Source organism: Canis aureus, chromosome 3 (assembly GCF_053574225.1).
Source record: "Canis aureus isolate CA01 chromosome 3, VMU_Caureus_v.1.0, whole genome shotgun sequence".
In the NCBI taxonomy this organism is placed as follows: Eukaryota; Metazoa; Chordata; class Mammalia; order Carnivora; family Canidae; genus Canis; species Canis aureus.
The window spans coordinates 84,323,791-84,340,041 of record NC_135613.1 but is presented as its reverse complement, the minus strand read 5'-3'; the positions used below and the strand labels follow the sequence as shown (position 1 = coordinate 84,340,041).

Here is a 16,251-nt window from a genome sequence, read left to right as displayed (position 1 = left end):
CTCTTTGTCCTTATCTTATATAGTTTATTGGTATTTTATGTTATGTGATGTCTACTTCCTTATTTGGGAAAGATTAGGAACAGGGTATTTCAGTCTGGGGTAAACATCCTGTTCCTTCCTGTTTCTGCTTACTTGCTCCTGTCCTTCCTTCAAATGCCCTCCTCTGAGGTCATCCCTGAGCACCCAGTTGGGATTAGGGGTCCTCTTTTCCCATGGCATGCTGTGATAGCTTTTTAAACATTGCATACAAATTATCGAGTATGCCATATGCCAGATCTAGAGTTACTCTCAGGAACACACACATTCCTTGGCCTGTAGGAACTTACAGTTGAGATGGAGAGCCAGATAATTTGACAGAAAAATGCAGTGTGATTGAATACACTTTTTAAAAAGCTAATATGTGTTTGTTATATAGCAGGCAATGTACTAAGCACCTCACATGCATTATTTCATGTCATTCTCTCAATAACCTTATGATCCCCATTTATAGAGAAGGAACAGGAACTTAGAGAACATCTGTGTTTTGTGCAAGGTCAGTTATATTTCATAATTGCTACCCAAATCCAGGTCCAGAGCCCAAGCTCTAAGCACTGTGCTCTCGTACTGACTGCTGCCTCTCTGCAGCTCAGAGCACTTTTCCCCATGTGTCCCCTGGGCCCTCATGCACCAGGCGCAGGGAGGTGGGTGCCACTGCTGGAATTTGAGAATAGTAATGGCTTGCCAGCCAGACAGCCGCTAAAGATTCAACATCTTCCCTCAGAGACTTCAAAAGAATTCAAGATGCTAACAAATGTAAAGCAACACCCAAGTTATTCATCACAGTGTTGCTTGTAATAGTGAAAGATTAGAAGTAGCCTCAGTGTTTGTCAACAGGAGGTTGATTAAATAAATCAGGATATATTATACCATGAAATGATGCAGTTGTGATAAAGTATGAGGAAATGATTATATAAATATGGAGTTATGTAGAAGGTATGGTGTTTTGTAGGATAAACAAAATGACTTAGATGTTACTTTGTGTAGAATCAATAGTATGCTGCCCTCTGTGGTGGGAGAAGCTGTATTTATGTTTGTATATATGTGTGCAAGCATGTGTGCAAGTTCTACGCCCAGCATGGACTCACGACCCAAGGATCAAGAGTCGCATGCTCTACCAACTGAGCCAGCCACATGTCCCTGTATTTTTGGTTATATATTCATAACATACCTGTGGACTAGTCTATTTCCATAGACTGGAAATAATATAGGTTGCTTCTGAAGGTTGGTTAAGGGATTCCAGTTAGGGAGATTGTCCACTGCATACCTTTTGTGCCTTCCGAATTTGAAATTGAAATCATAAGTGCCTTCCTAGAAATGAAAACAAATACAGAAGGGGACTCAGGGCTGTACATGTTTCCCGAGTGTGTGGGATGAGCCTGCCTTGGTCCTTGCCCCATCCCCAGCACCTGGCATAGCGTGCACTTGAGTATTTTATGCAATCATTGAATCAAGTTGAAGAAACAATCTCAAATTCCTGTGTAGGAAGGATACAACATCCCTTTTGTGGTATTCCTGCTAAAAATACATATCCCAAATCTAACCATGAAGGAACATCAGACAAATTCAAATTGAGGAATAGTCTGAAAGATAAATGGCCTGTGTATTTAAAAAATCTCAAGGTCATGGATGACTAAGAAAGACTAGGAGACTGTTCCAGATTGGAGAGGATGGGAGGACACGACAACTGGATGCACTGTGTAAAATGCCAGATTAGATCTAGGGCCAGAAAAAACAGTTGTTTCTTTCTCTATGAAGTACATTAATTAAACAAATGCCAAAATATGAAAAATGGTCCGCAAATTAGGTAATGACACTGTTTCATTCTAACTTCCTGGTTTTGGTAGTAGTACCGTGAGAAAAAGTCCTGTTTTTAGGAAATAGGTTTTAAGAATTTAGTAAGAAAATAGCATGTGTCTGCAACTTACTCTCAAATAGCAAAAGAGGGAGAGAGAAAGACAAAGGTAGAATGTTAACATTTGGTAAATTTGAAGAAATACAAGTATTCTTTCTACCACTTTGCAGTTACTCTGTCAAACTATTTCAAAAGTTAAAAAACTGCTTCCTATATGGAAAATTCTGTGATTTTGTAATGTTGGGCATTTTACATCCTCTTTTTTTTATTATTTATTTATTGATGAGAAACAGAGAGAGAGGCAGAGACACAGGCAGAGGGAGAAGCAGGCTCCCTGTGGGGAGCCTGATGCAGGACTCGATCCCAGGACCCCAGGATCCCACCCTGAGCCAAAGGCAGACACTCAACCATCCAGGCCGTCCCTTTTATATCCTCTTGTATAATTTTGTGGTTTTCTTTATGTAGAGCTTTATATTTTTGGTGACATTTATTCCTAGATTTCTTAATATATTTATTCCTCCCAAAAAATAACAGCTCTGTTGATGTATAATTCACATATTATACAGCTCACCCTGAATATCTTTTAAAAAATGCTTAATAGTACTCTTATATAAGGAAGGTATGCTTTTTAAAAAAAATCAACTTCGTTAGGGTATAATTTACACATAATTAATTAGTTAATTTTTAAAATATTTATTTATTTTAGAGAGAGTGCATGTGTGTGCATGCACAAGTCGGGGGAGGGACAAAGAGTGAGGGCGAGAGAATCTCAAGCAGACTCCCCATTGAGCACAGAATCCTGACCTGGGCTCCATCCTAGGACCCTGAGATCATGACCTAAGCTGAGATCCCAGGACCCTGAGATTGCGACCTGAGCTGAAATCGAAAGTGGGCTGCTCAACAGACTGAGGCACCCAGGCACCCCTAATTTACACATATTTTAAGTTGATGACTTTTGATACATGTATTCCCTGTGTAACCACAACCTCATTCTGGATACAAGGTCTAGATACAAGGTCTACATTTCCATTTATCCAGAAAGTTCCTGCATACCTCTTTGTCTATGCATCACCCATTGATAGATGTGGGCATTGTTTCCAGCAGCCTCTGATGGAGAGGAGAAAGGTAGGGTGTATGCAGGGTGAATATGTGTGTGTGGGTTGGAGGGGGGGTTGGTTTTGGGTGGGGGTAAGGAATGACAATCCTGAAGAAAAGCAGGAACAGGCTCCTCAGTGGCTCAGAAGAGGCTCCCAGGCAGTTGCGATGTGGCAGTTCCTGTATTCCAGAGTAAGGCCCGGACATGGGATATTCCAGTCTTTTCTTTTCCTTTTTTTTTTTTTTTTTTTTTAATATTTTATTTATTTATTTTAGAGAGGGGAAGGGGCAGAGGGAAAGAGGAGAGGGGAGAGAGAATTCTGAGCAGACTCCACACTGAGCACTGAGCCCAGCGTGGGGCTTGATGCCACAACCCTGAGATCACGACCTGAGCTGAAACCAAGAGTTGGTCACTTAACCGACTGCACCACCCAGGAGCCCCTCCAGTGTTTTCTTTCTTTCTTCTTTGAGTCTTATTCTGGTTCAGAAATTGGAGCATGTGCAGTCTAAGAACATGCTTCTTCACTTGTTTCCATTAATAATGGGGAGAATTCTGACTGGATCTGGGCCAGTGGTCTTCCTCACCTCTGGTGTAATGGTGTTGTGAGCTGTCTCACCTTTCCTGTTTATGCACGCCGCTTTAACGGGATGGCGAGAGGAGGTATGTCAGGTGCAGCTGCCCTATTAAGCAGCAAATATCACGCGGCTCCTTTTTTTTTTTTTTTTTTTTGAGTTTTTTTGGTTTAACCTGAAGCAATTTAAAAAAAAAATATTTTATTCATTCATTTGACACACATACACAGAGAAAGCACAAGTAGGGGGAGCAGCAGGCAGAGGGTGAGGGAGAAACAGGCCCCCCGTGGAGCAGGGAGCCCAATGTGGGGCTCAATCCGGGGACCCTGGGATCATGACCTGAGCCGAAGGGAGACTTAACTGATTGAGCACCCACGTGCCCCTCTCACATGACTCTTAACATGTCAGTGTTTTATCATCAAAACAGAAGATTGATTTCCTTAAAACACCCATTTTGGAAAAGAATAATGTTTCAAGGTATAGATTTCGTGCATGTGGATGTTTAAGTAAGGCTTGTGATTTGCTCATTATCAATCCTGCATTGGCCAAATGGGAAACAGAGTCTACATTTGTATTCACCAGATTGTGGCCCAGAAAACTCAGTCTCCTCTGCCTGTCATTTCCCCCTTGTTTTATTCTGCTGTTCATTTTGAGTAGGTGGTATGGGAAGTCTGTGTCTGAGCATGTGTGCAGGGGATAGCTGGGCTGGGGCTGTGCCAGTCAGGCGTGGGTGCCAACCCATCACTCACCTGCATTCACCCTCCAGGACCCTCCTTCTCCTCATCAGCAAAACTCAGAGATCTACCTGCAGCATCTTTTTTCCTATTTTATTCCATCTTGTTGACCTTCAGTATTTATTCATTCATTTCTTTACTTTTTAAGTAAACTCTATCCCCAACATAGGGCTCGAACTCATGACCCTGAGATCAAGAGTCATGTGCTCTACAGACTGAGCCGGCCAGGCGCCCCAGACCTTCAGTGTTTTTAGTGAGGGTGACACCCACCTGTTGAGTGTCTAGAACATAAGCGAGCGTGCAATACATTGTGTTATCGTTACAAACAATTTCTCCATTTCACCTTTTTTTGTCCAGCTGTGTTATCTTTTACAAAGCTTTTCTTCTTCTTTTTTTTTTTTTTCCTCCTTGTGGTGGAAATTTATTAAAATGTATTCATCCACCTAAAGACTTGGTTCCCTTTCTCTCTCGTTTCAGGCACGGTGCAGAGGGGTCTTTCTGTGCTTCATGAACACGCGCGTGGGAGACAGATGACCGTCCTCCACGCCGTGCTGCTCTAGGTGCCCTGGACGTGGAGCTGTGCAGCAGGGGGAGGATGGACCCCAAGGACGAAAGCTCACATGTGTGGCCTCCGTCTGCAGACCATGAAGAGAGCGCGGCACAGGTGAAGAGTGGCCCTCCCAGCATGGTGTGGGTAGGAGTTTTCCGGTTGGGTACAGTTTGCTGACAGTTAAAGAAATCGCTGCTTCTCTGCAGTAACGAGGGAGCGGACTCGCAGGACTTGCGCAGAAGGAGCTGGGAGTGTCTGAGCCCTTGGAGTGCTCCATCAGTCCAGGCCGCTGCGCCTCAGGAGGGGCTCAGCCGCCACCCACGGGCTCCTCTGCCGTTTCTGCACCTTAGTGTCTTGATTTGTTTCCCTGCCCTGTTTTATTTTATGTTCTTGATGCTGAAAACCTCCAACTCCCGGGTGTTTTTTTCGTGTTACCTAGTGTAGGGTTCTGATTCTTCGTGCGTCATGAAGCACAGAATATGTCTATAGAGTGGCCTTTTCTTTTCCTCTCAAATTCAGAATGTAAAGGTCTAATTGAAAGTTGTCCCACTGAGTCAGTCGCTCTGGAGGCCGTCACTTCTCCAAATGCTGCTGTAATGGATGATCACTGCCTTTTGGGCTGCGATCATAACCAGCTGCATGTTCTTTGGACTCATCTTAACAAAGGCAAATGTCTGCTTTTTTGGTGTGGAATTGAATTTTGGGAATAATCAGCAGTCCTATGGAGCCATGTGTGGCCAAAGTATAAAACTTAACTTTTCAGCATTGTAATAAACATGCAATTTTAATTTAGGTTTTCATTAACTTACATAATGTTAGTATCACTATCGAAGTCAGGAAGTTAACACTCAAACACTTAAGTATACACATTTTACTTAAGAAATACAGCAGATATTACAATGAATTAAATAAATTTTCTAGTATGATTTAAAGTCTGAATCTGAATACTTGAAAAAAATGTTCTAGTGATGCTTCCAGCAGAATAACTGAGAAATGCTATTCTGATTCTCATAGAAAGCATTTTGAAGACGACTCTCACATAGCTATGTATTTTGGTGTATTTTGTTTATTTTTTATTTTTTAAAGATTTTTTTATTTATTTACTCATGAGAAACAGAGACAGAGAGGCAGAGACACAGGCGGAGGAAGAAGCAGGCTCCATGCAGGGAGCCTGACATGGGACTCGATCCCGGGTCTCCAGAATCAGGCCCTGGGCTGAAGGCAGTGCTAAACCGCTGAGCCACCCAGGCTGCCCTGTATTTTGTTTATAAGTGAAAATGTAGTCCATTCAAAAACAGAGTCACCATTTTGTAGGTAACCGGAGAGTAAACAGCAGAGCTCATTGCTCTCCTTCTTCCCAGTTATTTCTTTTCCTAGCCAGGAGCTCTGATTTAGCAAAATACTGAGTGATAGAGACCAGATTTTGATGTTAATGAACAAATCTAAAGTCCCAAAATTGTCTTGTCGCACTGAAAGCTGTGCCAATTGTTTTAAGTCTTATTCTTGCAATAAACAAACTGTATCTTCATGGACAAATCAAATTTGTGTAGCAGTTGGACTAATCACTTGTATAGAAGTGGAAGTTTGTTTTACTTCTGTGATGGTCTGATTGCATTTGGTTCCCAGGTTTCTTCCTGGGGATTAAATTCACTCATGTCATCTTTGGAATCTACTACTCTCTGCTGGAGAACACTGAAATAAAAAAAAAAGTTAGGTCTGAAGCCAAAAATAAAAAAAAGATGACTAAGAGTAAAGATTCCAACCTAACTTCAGTATCAGCACATAAATTATTTCTCTCCCAAATGTGTGCTTTGGCCATCTGCTTCCATACCTTCAATATCGGGCGTCAGGCTGCATGCCAAGCTCTGGCCTCAAGAATTCAAACCTCCAAAGCTGACTACTCAGAAAGCATTTTATAGAATTCAGTTTCAGGTTTAGTTCTTGGTAAGTAGAAAATTATTTACCCTGGTGACAACTGAAATAGTTTTCTGAAACCCCTTAAAAGTACTTGGTTAGGATTTTCTGCATCTTTAGCTTGCTGGCAAGGAAGAGTTTTGCAACATTCATTGGCTCAGCATATGGTCACTGACAGGCCTCCAGTCCAGCCTCTGAGTGTGAAAAAAACACGTAGGAAAGAAAGTGACCTTGTTTTAATGTGTCTGCTGGAAGGCACCGTGAGTTATAAAGCGGAATATTTATGACATGTTGAGAGCAATCGGCTTTTGAGTTGACATTTGTTTTACATTACAGGATAATTTGTGTTTCGTATTTTGGTAATACTGTCAACCAGGAATCTTCAGTCACGTTTCCAGGATTAGCTAAGTGCTCCTCATGACCCCCCCAAAGAGATGCCTGCCTTAGACATTTGAGGCAAAGCGGAATTGGTATTGGTTGCCTAATACTTACTAAGTAGTAAATCAGTGACAAGGTCCTTGGATCCTGTCTCCCAAGTCACTAACAGCATAGACGAAAACATGTCAGTTCTCATTCTCCTTTCTTTGGGGGATATTTTAGAAACTCAATCATGTACTGTGCTTAGTCAACCCCATGTCTTTGTGAGATTGGTTTTGTGCTACAAGGACACTTGCTACACACTTGCTGCTTTTTGCCCCAGGTACACTTTGTTCCTGACGCTGGAACTGTGGCTCAGATTGTCTACACCGATGACCAGGTTCGTCCGCCCCAGCAGGTGGTGTACACAGCAGATGGTGCCTCCTACACGTCAGTGGATGGTCCTGAGCATACACTGGTGTACATCCATCCTGTGGAAGCCGCACAGGCACGTGAAGGATTGTTGCTTACAGTTTGTTTGTTAATTGGTCAACTCCCCAAGGACTTACGTTTACTCTCTGCCAGCTACTGCACTAGGTGCTGGTGATGCGAGCTATGATGCAGAAAAGATGTGTGCTCTTCAGGAGCTTATCACCAACCTGGCAGAGGCAGACATGCTTTATTTATTTAAATTAAATGCAAAAAGGTGTCAGAGCACTAGCCTCCTAGGATTTCTTGTCCCAGTGATCCTTGACTAGATTATCAACTTGTTACTTTTCTTATGTATCAAGAACCATCTCAAAAATGGCATGTAGTTCTGTATAGATTCATCACAGGTGGGTCAGTGAAAACATACAAATTATTTCAGCTAAATGTATAAGCAGAAAGTCCTACTACTCACTTATGAACTGCTACTAATTGATCATTTACTGATTTGTAGGACTCTAATAGAAGCAAAGGTAAGAACAGTGCAATTAGAACAACTTTATTTTTCTCTCCCTGACTTGGAATGTTAGTTGCCAAATGCATGACACATATATATAAATATTAGTTTGTATGTTAGCCCTTTAGAATGTACAGAGCACTTTTAAAAATATTAAAAAAATAAATTCCATACTTTTATAGTAGAATCTTGGTAATAAAAATTTGCCCTCATGCAATATTTATTTAATTAAGAGGCTCAAATCACTCCCAAGAAGTGGGGCCTACTTTACTAATAACTTTCAAATCTCTATAAAGATGAAATCACCAAGTTGTCCGATGCTACTCTTAGTATGTCTCTGCTTCATTTGAATTCCCTAACTATATTAAAATAAGGTAAAAAAAAATAACATAAGGTCAGATGGTTTATGTAAAGAATGTCCTATAGGCAGCTTTAGTTTATGACTGTTACTAAATGTCTGACTTATGATAATTTTTAAGGTTTATTTATTTTATTTGAGTCATCTCTATACCCAATGTGTGGGGCTCAGACTCACAGCCCCAAGAGCAAGAGTTACATGCTCTTCTGACACTTGTGATAATTTTTTATTTATTATTATTATTTTAAATACTTTATTTATTTATTCATGAGAGACACAGAGAGAGAGGCAGAAACACAGGTAGAGGGAGAAGCAGGCTCCCTGCAGGGAGCCCGATATGCGACTTGATCCCAGGACCCCAGGATCATGCCCTGAGCCAAAGGCAGATGCTCAACCCCTGAGCCACCCAGGTGTCCCACTTGTGATAATTTTTAAATAGCAAGTCAAAGAAATCATACAACTGGCTGAAATTCTCTTACGTGTACTTCTGGAATCAAAACTTAAACTTTAGCAAAGCCCTGGGCAAATTAGAAGAAAGAATATTTTTCTGGCTTAGTGATATTCTGTGGTGCCCTGGCTAAAATAGTTTTGAAGATTTTCCTTCTCTAATTAGTTTTGCTGTATCATGGCCCAAATTATTATGTGTTTATAATGAGAACTTTTAACAATTATGATTTTACTGACTATCCAGGAATGAATCTATGGAACATTAAATTCAGTTTATTTCCCTTCTACTTCTTTTTTGATAATAAGCATGCATTCATATTTGAAAGATATCCTTGTGCATGTACTAGTCTTCTGTCTGTCTGATGTCTCCATCCATTTTCACCTAATTGCGAGTCTACTGTGATACAGTGTTATGTGTGAACATATGCACCCTGTTCATGCCATGTCTCGTACGCTTTTGTGACATACATTTTAATTAGCTGTAACATTTCAACCTCAAGAGAGATTTTGCTTAAGAGTAAAATTGTCAAGTATGTTAGCCAGTTGAGATGGTTAACTTATACAATCTCTTTGGAACCATCTAAATGAAAGGCTTTGATTAAAAGTAAGAATACTATATCTTCTTTATTAATGAAGGATTATTACTAGCTATGTGGGAATTAAGTCTGTCAAGAATTGGTGCTTAGCAGTAGGATAATTTTTCATGTATAGGCAAGCCGTCTAAAGATGTATTGATAGGTTGTTTCTGTTGTTGTTTTTTTTTTTTTTGTTTTTGTTTTTGTTTTTGTTTTTTTGTCTAGACTCTGTTTACAGACCCAGGGCAGGTAGCTTATGTCCAACAGGATGCTACAGCTCAGCAGGTAATGAGTTGCTTTTTTGCTTTTTTATTGTTTTCCTTTCCCTGGGATACACCTCAACCCCCTCACCAACCCAGCCCTCTGGACTCTGCATTCTCTGGCTGTCTGCTTCTTATGTATTAAGAATGGTCTCTATTTCCTTTAATGAAAACAAAGCAAAACATCACACCAACACATTGTAATCAGTACATATTGAAATAGTCTGGTAATACAAAAAATGGTTTGTCAGGGAAATTAAAAAAAAACAAGTATATTAATGGGATATTGGTTCAAATGCTAACGAATAATTCTGAGTTTGTAAGTGTCTCTTTTTGGAAATTTGGGAAGATTTCGGTACTTTGTCTATTTTTAAATATTGAGAAAAAAACTTATGCTTAAATTACATATAAATTTGATAGTGGTCTTCCTTATTCTAGCTTCTGAAAAACTGATATTTTTCTTGGTTTTCTTTTATTTTTTAAAATTATTTAAGAGATTTTATTCATTTAGAGAGGGTGCGAACAGGGGTAGGGGAAGAGGAAGAGGAAGAGAGAGAAAATCTCCAGTGGGCTTTGTGCTGAGCTCAGAGCCTGGTGCTCTTGATCCCATGACCCTGAGATCCTGACCTGAGCTGAAATCAAGAGTTGGAGGCTTAACTGACTGAGCCACCCAGGCGCTCCCTCTTCTTGGTTTTCTTTTAAAACATTTCTTTTATCTATATTTCTAATATATCCTATTTGACTTGAGGTGTTTCTTCCTTATTTTCCTACAGATTAGGAAAATGATGAAGGTGTAGAAGCAGGGCGCTTGGGTGGCTCAGTCAGTTAAGAGTCTCTCTTCAGGGCAGCCCCGGTGGCTTGGCAGTTTAGTGCAGCCTTCAGCCCAGGGCGTGATTCTGGAGACCCAGGATCGAGTCCCACGTCGGGCTTCTTGCATGGCGCCTGCTTCTCCCTCTGCCTGTGTCTCTGCCTCTCTCTCTCTCTGTGTCTCTCATGAATAAATAAATAAAATATTAAAAAAAAAAAAAAGAGTCTCTCTTCAGCTCAGGTCATGGTCTCAGGGTTGTGGGATGGAGCCCCACATCATCGGGCTCCCTGCTGGGTGAGGAACCTGCTTCTCCCACTACCTCTGCCCCCTCTGCCCATGCTCATGCTCTTTCACTTTGCTTTCTTTCTCTCAAATAAATAAATAAAATCCTTTTTTTTTTTTTTAATCAATAAAATCTTAAAAAAAAAAAGTTAAAAAAAAGAAGGCGTCAAAGCTAGATACCCTTGGTCTTACTCTAAAGGGAATATGGCTGTCATTTAGCTGTACCACTGTCATGGGTGATTATTAAGTAAATTCCCTTTAGTAAGAACTTCGTGCATTTAAATTTTTTTAGTAGACGATTCAGATACTTCCATTTAAAAATGTGAAAAGCGAACAATAGTTTTATTAATATTATTTATGAAATGGAGAGAGAATTCTGAGGAGTCATTGTCATTAGAAGTTTTGGTTGAATTTAATCCTGATTGATAGTAATCTGCAATCTTGCAGCGTCTCTGAACTTGAATGAGAATCTGTCTTAATGTATGTAGGCTGCTGTGATGGAATTCAATACACTGGCTTATGAACAACAGAATCTACTTCTCATAGTTCTGGAGGCTGGGAAGTCACGGGCTGGCAGATTCTGGTGAGGGCTTACTTTCTGGTTCATAATCAGCAGTCTTCTTGCTCAGGCTCGCATGACCAAAGTGGTGGGTGAGGTCTGTGGAGCACCCCCCCCCCCTTTTAATTTTAATTTGTTTCCTATTTTTAAGTAGGCTCCATGCCAACCTGGGGCTTAAACTCATGACCCCACGATCAAGAGTCCTGAGCCAGCCAGGAGTCTGGGTTTTTATAAGGATGATAATCCCATTCATGAGGGCTCCACCTTCAATACCTAATCACCACTCAGAGGCCCCACCTCCTAATACCATCACACTGAGGATCTGTTCTCTTTATTTTAATTTTATTATTTTTTTAATTCCCTGTGTAGTTAATATATGGTGTTATATTAGTTTCAGCTGTGGTCATTAGCTTTCAACATATACAATTTGGGGAGAGACAGTCTATAGCAGTGTTATTTTACTTTAATCATTTTGTAATAATTAGGTATATGCTTGAAAAAACAAATCCTGTCCATTTCTGTGAATATTTATTGATTCCATCAAGCAAGCAATGGGTAGGTTTAATTCGTTTTGACAATTTGGCAAGAAAAAATAAAAGGAAATACCTTTGTCTTGCATAGATGATTAGTTTATTCACTCATTTTTGGAGTAATAATTTTTTTTCATAAAAGAATTGAAGCAATATAAAAAAAAGTAGTACATAAAAAATACCCCCAACAAATTCTGCCCAGAAACATCCTCATGAGCTTTATAGTTGGTAACTATTATTCTAGACATGCAAACAAAGACAAACAAACATGAGGTGTGCGGTGGGGGGTTGGGAAATGGCATGTGCTCTAAATGCTGTTATTAATCTAAATGCTTTAAACTGAAATTTACTTGAGCAGAAGAAAAAGAAATTGAGGTGAAAGTGAAGGAGGTTGGAGTCATCATATTCTCTAAATTGCACTTGAGTGTCAGTCCTGTGTTGTCCTTAGCTCCGGCTGTGATGACAAGGACATCTGCACACTGACACTTCCTCCCACCGTCCTCTCTGCTTTTCCGTGTTGTTAGGTGCATTTTTATTGTGACTAATAAATTTATGTCTTGTTCAGTAACCACGGTTATTTAGAGCTTTGTTCCATTCTCTGCTGGCATTTAATTTGTAGAAATCATGAGTCTAATTTATTTTCCTCATTCCTTTTCTACCTTAATGCCATTTTGGTACTTTCTTTATCCTTGAAGTTTTTTTTTTTTTTTTTTTTTTTTTTTTTTTTTTATTTATCCTTGAAGTTTTTCTTGGAAGTCTAATGACTTCACCAGCATGTGAATTAGAATTTCCTAGGACAGTGTGTGTCCTTTAGATGTATAGGTTAAGACTTTATTTCAGGAAAGTTTTCGTCTGTCAGACCTTTGAAAGTCTTTCTGGTTTTGTTTGGTGTGTTCACTTTTCTGGAACATCAGCTGTGAATATATTGACTCTTTTTTTGCCTTTCATACCTAACCTGTTCTCTATAATCATTTCTTTTTTCTTTAAAGATCTATTTATGGGATCCCTGGGTGGCGCAGGGGTTTGGCGCCTGCCTTTGGCCCAGGGCGCGAACCTGGAGACCCGGGATCAAATCCCACATCGGGCTCCCAGTGCATGGAGCCTGCTTCTCCCTCTGCCTGTGTCTCTGCTTCTCTCTGTGTCTCTCATGAATAAATAAACAAAATCTTAAAAAAAAATAAAGATCTATTTATTTATTAGTGAGAGACAGAGAAAGAGACAGAGACACAGGCAGAGACACAGGTAGAGGGAGAAGCAGGTTCCCTGTGGAGAGCCTGATGTGGGACTTGATCCTGGACCCTGGGATCACGCTCTGAGTCAAAGGCAGATGCTCAACTGCTGAGCCACCCAGGCATCCCTAATCATTTCTTTCTTTCTTTCTTTCTTTCTTTCTTTCTTTCTTTCTTTCTTTCTTTCTTTCTTTCTTCTTTCTTTCTTTCTTTCTTTTTTAAGATTCATTTATTTTAGAGAGAGAGAGCAGGGGGAGGTACAGAGGAAGAGGGAGCGAGAACATCTCAAACAGACTCCACTCTGAGTGTGGAGCCCAACATGGGGCTTGATCCCAGGGACCATGAGGTCATGACATGAGTTGAAATCAAGAGTCAGACACCTAACTGACTGAGCTACTGAGGCGCCCCTCTATACTCAGTTTTATATCTATTTTTTTCCTATATTATTTGTGTAGTTTCCTTTATGTTCACCATATTTCTTACTGTGTGGGTTTTTCACTCTTTAATTAACTTATACATATAGAAAAGTGCAAAAGATTGTAAGCATGTAGTGTAACCATCGCTCAGATTAAACAATATAACATTCCCAGCTCCTAAAAGCCAACCTCATGCTTTCCCCTAATCACTTCTTTCTTTCTCCTCAAACGTACCTACTCTCCTGTTTGCTAACACCATAAATTAACTTTCCATGTTTTTTTACTTTCCATGGCTTTGAACTGTATGTAAATGGAAATACTTGGTATCATTTCCTTTCTTTGTGGCTTCTCTTGTTCACCGTGCTGCTCGGGGAGATCCATTCATGTTTTTGGGTGTAGCTGTTTTGGGGTTTTGTTTCCTTCTAGTTTTACTGCTATCTAGTGTTCAGTTTTATGAACATCCAACAAAGGATCACAAGAGTGTGATCCTTTCTCCACTTTGTTCTTCGAGAGTTTCTTGGTCTTTTGCTTTGCTTTTCCATATATGTGTTAGAATCAACCTGGAAGTTTTCACAAAAGTCCTGCCAGATTGCGACTCAAATTTCATTGGATCTGTGAATCAGATTCTGAAGAATTGACACCTTTATAATTTTTAGTCCTCCAGTCTGTGACATGATATATTCCTAAGTTTAAAATAAAAGTTAAAAAATTGTCTTCAGGTAGAGGTGTTGTACATCTTTCAATAGACTTATTCCTAGATATTTAGTGTGTTTTATATAAATGGTATAATTTAAAAATTTTTCATTTCCTAACTTTTATTTTGGATTTTCTTGATAAATAGTCATGTTATCTGTGAATACTGACAGTTTTCTTTCTTTCCAATCCCTCCCAAATGCTATATCTTTTAATTTTATTTCTTTTTTTGTTCCCTTTTTTGCCTATTGGCTAGGATCTACATTGTTGGACAGAGTGGTACTAGTAGGTTTCTTTTTTTCTTTCCTGCTCTCATAGGAAACATTTTCACTATTAAGAATGATGTGTAGTGTAGGATTTATTTTATTTTATTTTATTTTATTTTATTTTATTTTATTTTATTTATTTAAAAAAAATTTTTTTTTGATTTTTTAAAAAAAAATATTTATTCATAAAAAAGACAGAGAGAGAGAGAGAGAGAGGCAGAGACACAGGCAGAGTGAGAAGCAAGCTCCATGCAGGATCCCTGACGTGGGACTAGATCCCAGGACCCCAGGATCACGCCCTGGACCAAAGGCAGATGCTCAACCGCTGAGCCACCCAGGTGTCCCTAGTGTAGGACTTTTATAAAAAGAATACCCTTGATCAGCTGAAGGAAGTTCTTTTTATTTTTAGTTTTTAATGAGTGTTTATTAATTGATATTATTATTCATGCATATTGATTTTTATCAAATGCTTTTTCTGAATCTATTGAGCTTTTTCTTCACTTTACTGTTAATATAATGAATTATATTAATTGAATTTACAGATTAAGCCAGCCTTGCCCTCTGGAATAAACTCTATTTTATTGTTCTCCTGTGAGTCTAAATTTGGATTTGATGTGTTAATATTTTGTTTGGGATTTTGCATATATTTAAAAAATATTTTATTTATTTATTCATCAGAGACACAGAGAGGCAGAGACATAGGCAGAGGGAGAAGCAGACTCTCTGCGGGGAGCCTGATAATGGGACTCCATCCTAGGACCCCGGGATTGCGACCTGAGCCTGAGCCTGAGCCTAAGGCTGATGCTCAACCACAGAGCCACCCAGGTGTCCCAGATTTTGCATATTTATTCAGTAGTCCATTGTGTTTTTAGCCAGAGTATTGGATTTTTTCTCCTTTCTTCTTTTTGATTTTTTTCTTTTAAAATAGCTTCCAAATATCAAATCACTATGTTGCATATCTGAAACTAATATGTCAATTATTATTAAAAAATTATCATTAAAAAAAAGAACAGAAAACAAAGGTAGCTTTCATCTTGAGTTTTTTCTTTTAATAGCATCCCGAAAAGCTACATCATCATTGAATATATTCTAAGAGCTTACTATTGTTTATATTTTCTGTTTATTGTCTTATATGTATGTTATTTCCTTTTTTTTTGCTACTGTATAGAACGTTGCCGTAGATGTCATATCAGCTTATTTCCTTAGCATAAATAAATTCCCCAAAGTGAAATGATAGAGACTAGAGGTCTTCATATTTAAAATTATTTAGGAACCAAGATTTTTTTGTGAAAGTGAAAGAAGATTTCACTTAATAAATAGTCATGTTGTCTGTGAATATTGACAGTTTTCTTTCTTTCCAATCCCTCCCAAAAAAATCAGAAGATTTTTACAAGTGTAAAAATCAAACAAGTTAAAAACCTAGATTCCTAAATCTGAATTAGAGTATTAGCATGAACTTGTAATGTGTTTTCTCTTAAAACATATATTTTCTAATTTGGGCCACTGGAAAGGTTTATTAGCCAGAGTCATCAATCCAGTAGCAATGAGCCAATGTGGTCTCTAATACAATTTTCCAGTAAAAGGAATCCGGGCTCCATAGGGAAATGGCAGATTCTAGCTCTGGGGCAGGAAACACATAAGATGTGCCTGAAATGTCATGTCTTATCAGAATACAAGGACATTAGAGAAAACTTCTGGGGCCCTATGGAAAGAATTCACAATCCAGCTTGAAAGGGCCAAAATGTGGCATTATATTTTCCTATAAAAGCAG

General features: G+C 39.1%; 1 protein-coding gene across 6 annotated transcripts in view; it reads left to right on the top strand.

Moving 5' to 3' along the window:
• Positions 1-16,251, top strand: part of PRDM10 (PR/SET domain 10) — a 95,368-nt gene that overhangs the window by 29,530 nt on the left and 49,587 nt on the right. For 3 of the 6 annotated variants that reach the window (XM_077894182.1, XM_077894186.1, XM_077894181.1), the window contains exons 2-4: positions 4,771-4,957; positions 7,458-7,622; positions 9,663-9,722. In XM_077894182.1, coding sequence (XP_077750308.1) covers positions 4,889-4,957; positions 7,458-7,622; positions 9,663-9,722 — 294 coding nt within the window. In that variant the 5' untranslated portion in view covers positions 4,771-4,888. The remainder of the gene's footprint in view (positions 1-4,770; positions 4,958-7,457; positions 7,623-9,662; positions 9,723-16,251) is intronic. The other 3 variants (XM_077894185.1, XM_077894184.1, XM_077894183.1) reach the window with 2 other exon arrangements.